Here is an 808-nt window from a genome sequence, read left to right on the forward strand (position 1 = left end):
CGGGACGGCTTCGGCATGGACATGGAGGGCCCCGAAGTGGGAGCAGCAGCAGCAGTGGACAGCAGCCCCTCAGCAGCAGCAGCAGCAGCAGCAGCAAACAAGCGGCTGCGCCGCCGCGGCAGCAGCACCAGCGCCTCCCCAGATACCCGCAGACGCCAGGGGGCCCCCGAACCCTCTGTGGGGCCCCGGGGGGCCCCCCAAAGGGAGGAGGGTGAGTTGAGTTTTGTGTCTACCCCCGGCCACTGCCACCGCCCCTACAAGCAGCAGCAGCAGCAGCAGCAGCAGCAGCAGCGGCAGCAGGACCGCGGCCGCTGGGCCAGCAGGGAGGCCCCCCGTTCTCTGTCCCCTCGCCGCTACCGCAGCGCCAGCCGAAGTGTCTCCTTTGACCGCCGCAGAAGTCCCTCGAGGGGCCCCTCCAGGGGCCCCTCTAGGGGCTCCTCAAGGGGCCCCTCCAGGGGGCCCTCTAGGGGCCCCTCTAGAGGGTACTCGCGGGGTAGGGGCCCCTCCAGGGAGTACTCTAGAGGCAGGGGGCCCTCTAGGGGGCCCTCAAGGGGCAGGGGCCCCTCTAGGGGGCCCTCGAGGGGCCCCTCTAGGGACCTTTCCAGGAGCCTCTCTAGGGGCCCCTCCAGGGGCCCCTCTAGGGGCCCCCCGTCTCCGCGGGGGCACCTGGAGTCGAATGGTCTTGGGTACCGCGGGCGGGGGTCTCCTGCTGCAGCAGCAGCAGCAGAGGGGCGGCGGCGCAGCAGCAGCAGCACGGAGCGGCGGCGGCGGCGGGAGAGCAGCAGGGCGGAGCAGCAGGGCAGCAGCA

General features: G+C 72.4%; 1 protein-coding gene across 1 annotated transcript in view; it reads left to right on the top strand.

Moving 5' to 3' along the window:
- Positions 1–808, top strand: part of ETH_00037270 (uncharacterized protein) — a gene marked incomplete at both ends in the record, with an annotated part of 3,833 nt that overhangs the window by 105 nt on the left and 2,920 nt on the right. The window contains 2 exon segments of the mRNA XM_013375250.1: positions 1–701; positions 716–806. Of these exon segments, the coding sequence (XP_013230704.1) occupies positions 1–701; positions 716–806 (792 nt within the window).

This window comes from Eimeria tenella, genomic scaffold, assembly GCF_000499545.2.
Source record: "Eimeria tenella Houghton genomic scaffold, Eth_scaff2602, whole genome shotgun sequence".
Classification (NCBI taxonomy): domain Eukaryota; phylum Apicomplexa; class Conoidasida; order Eucoccidiorida; family Eimeriidae; genus Eimeria; species Eimeria tenella.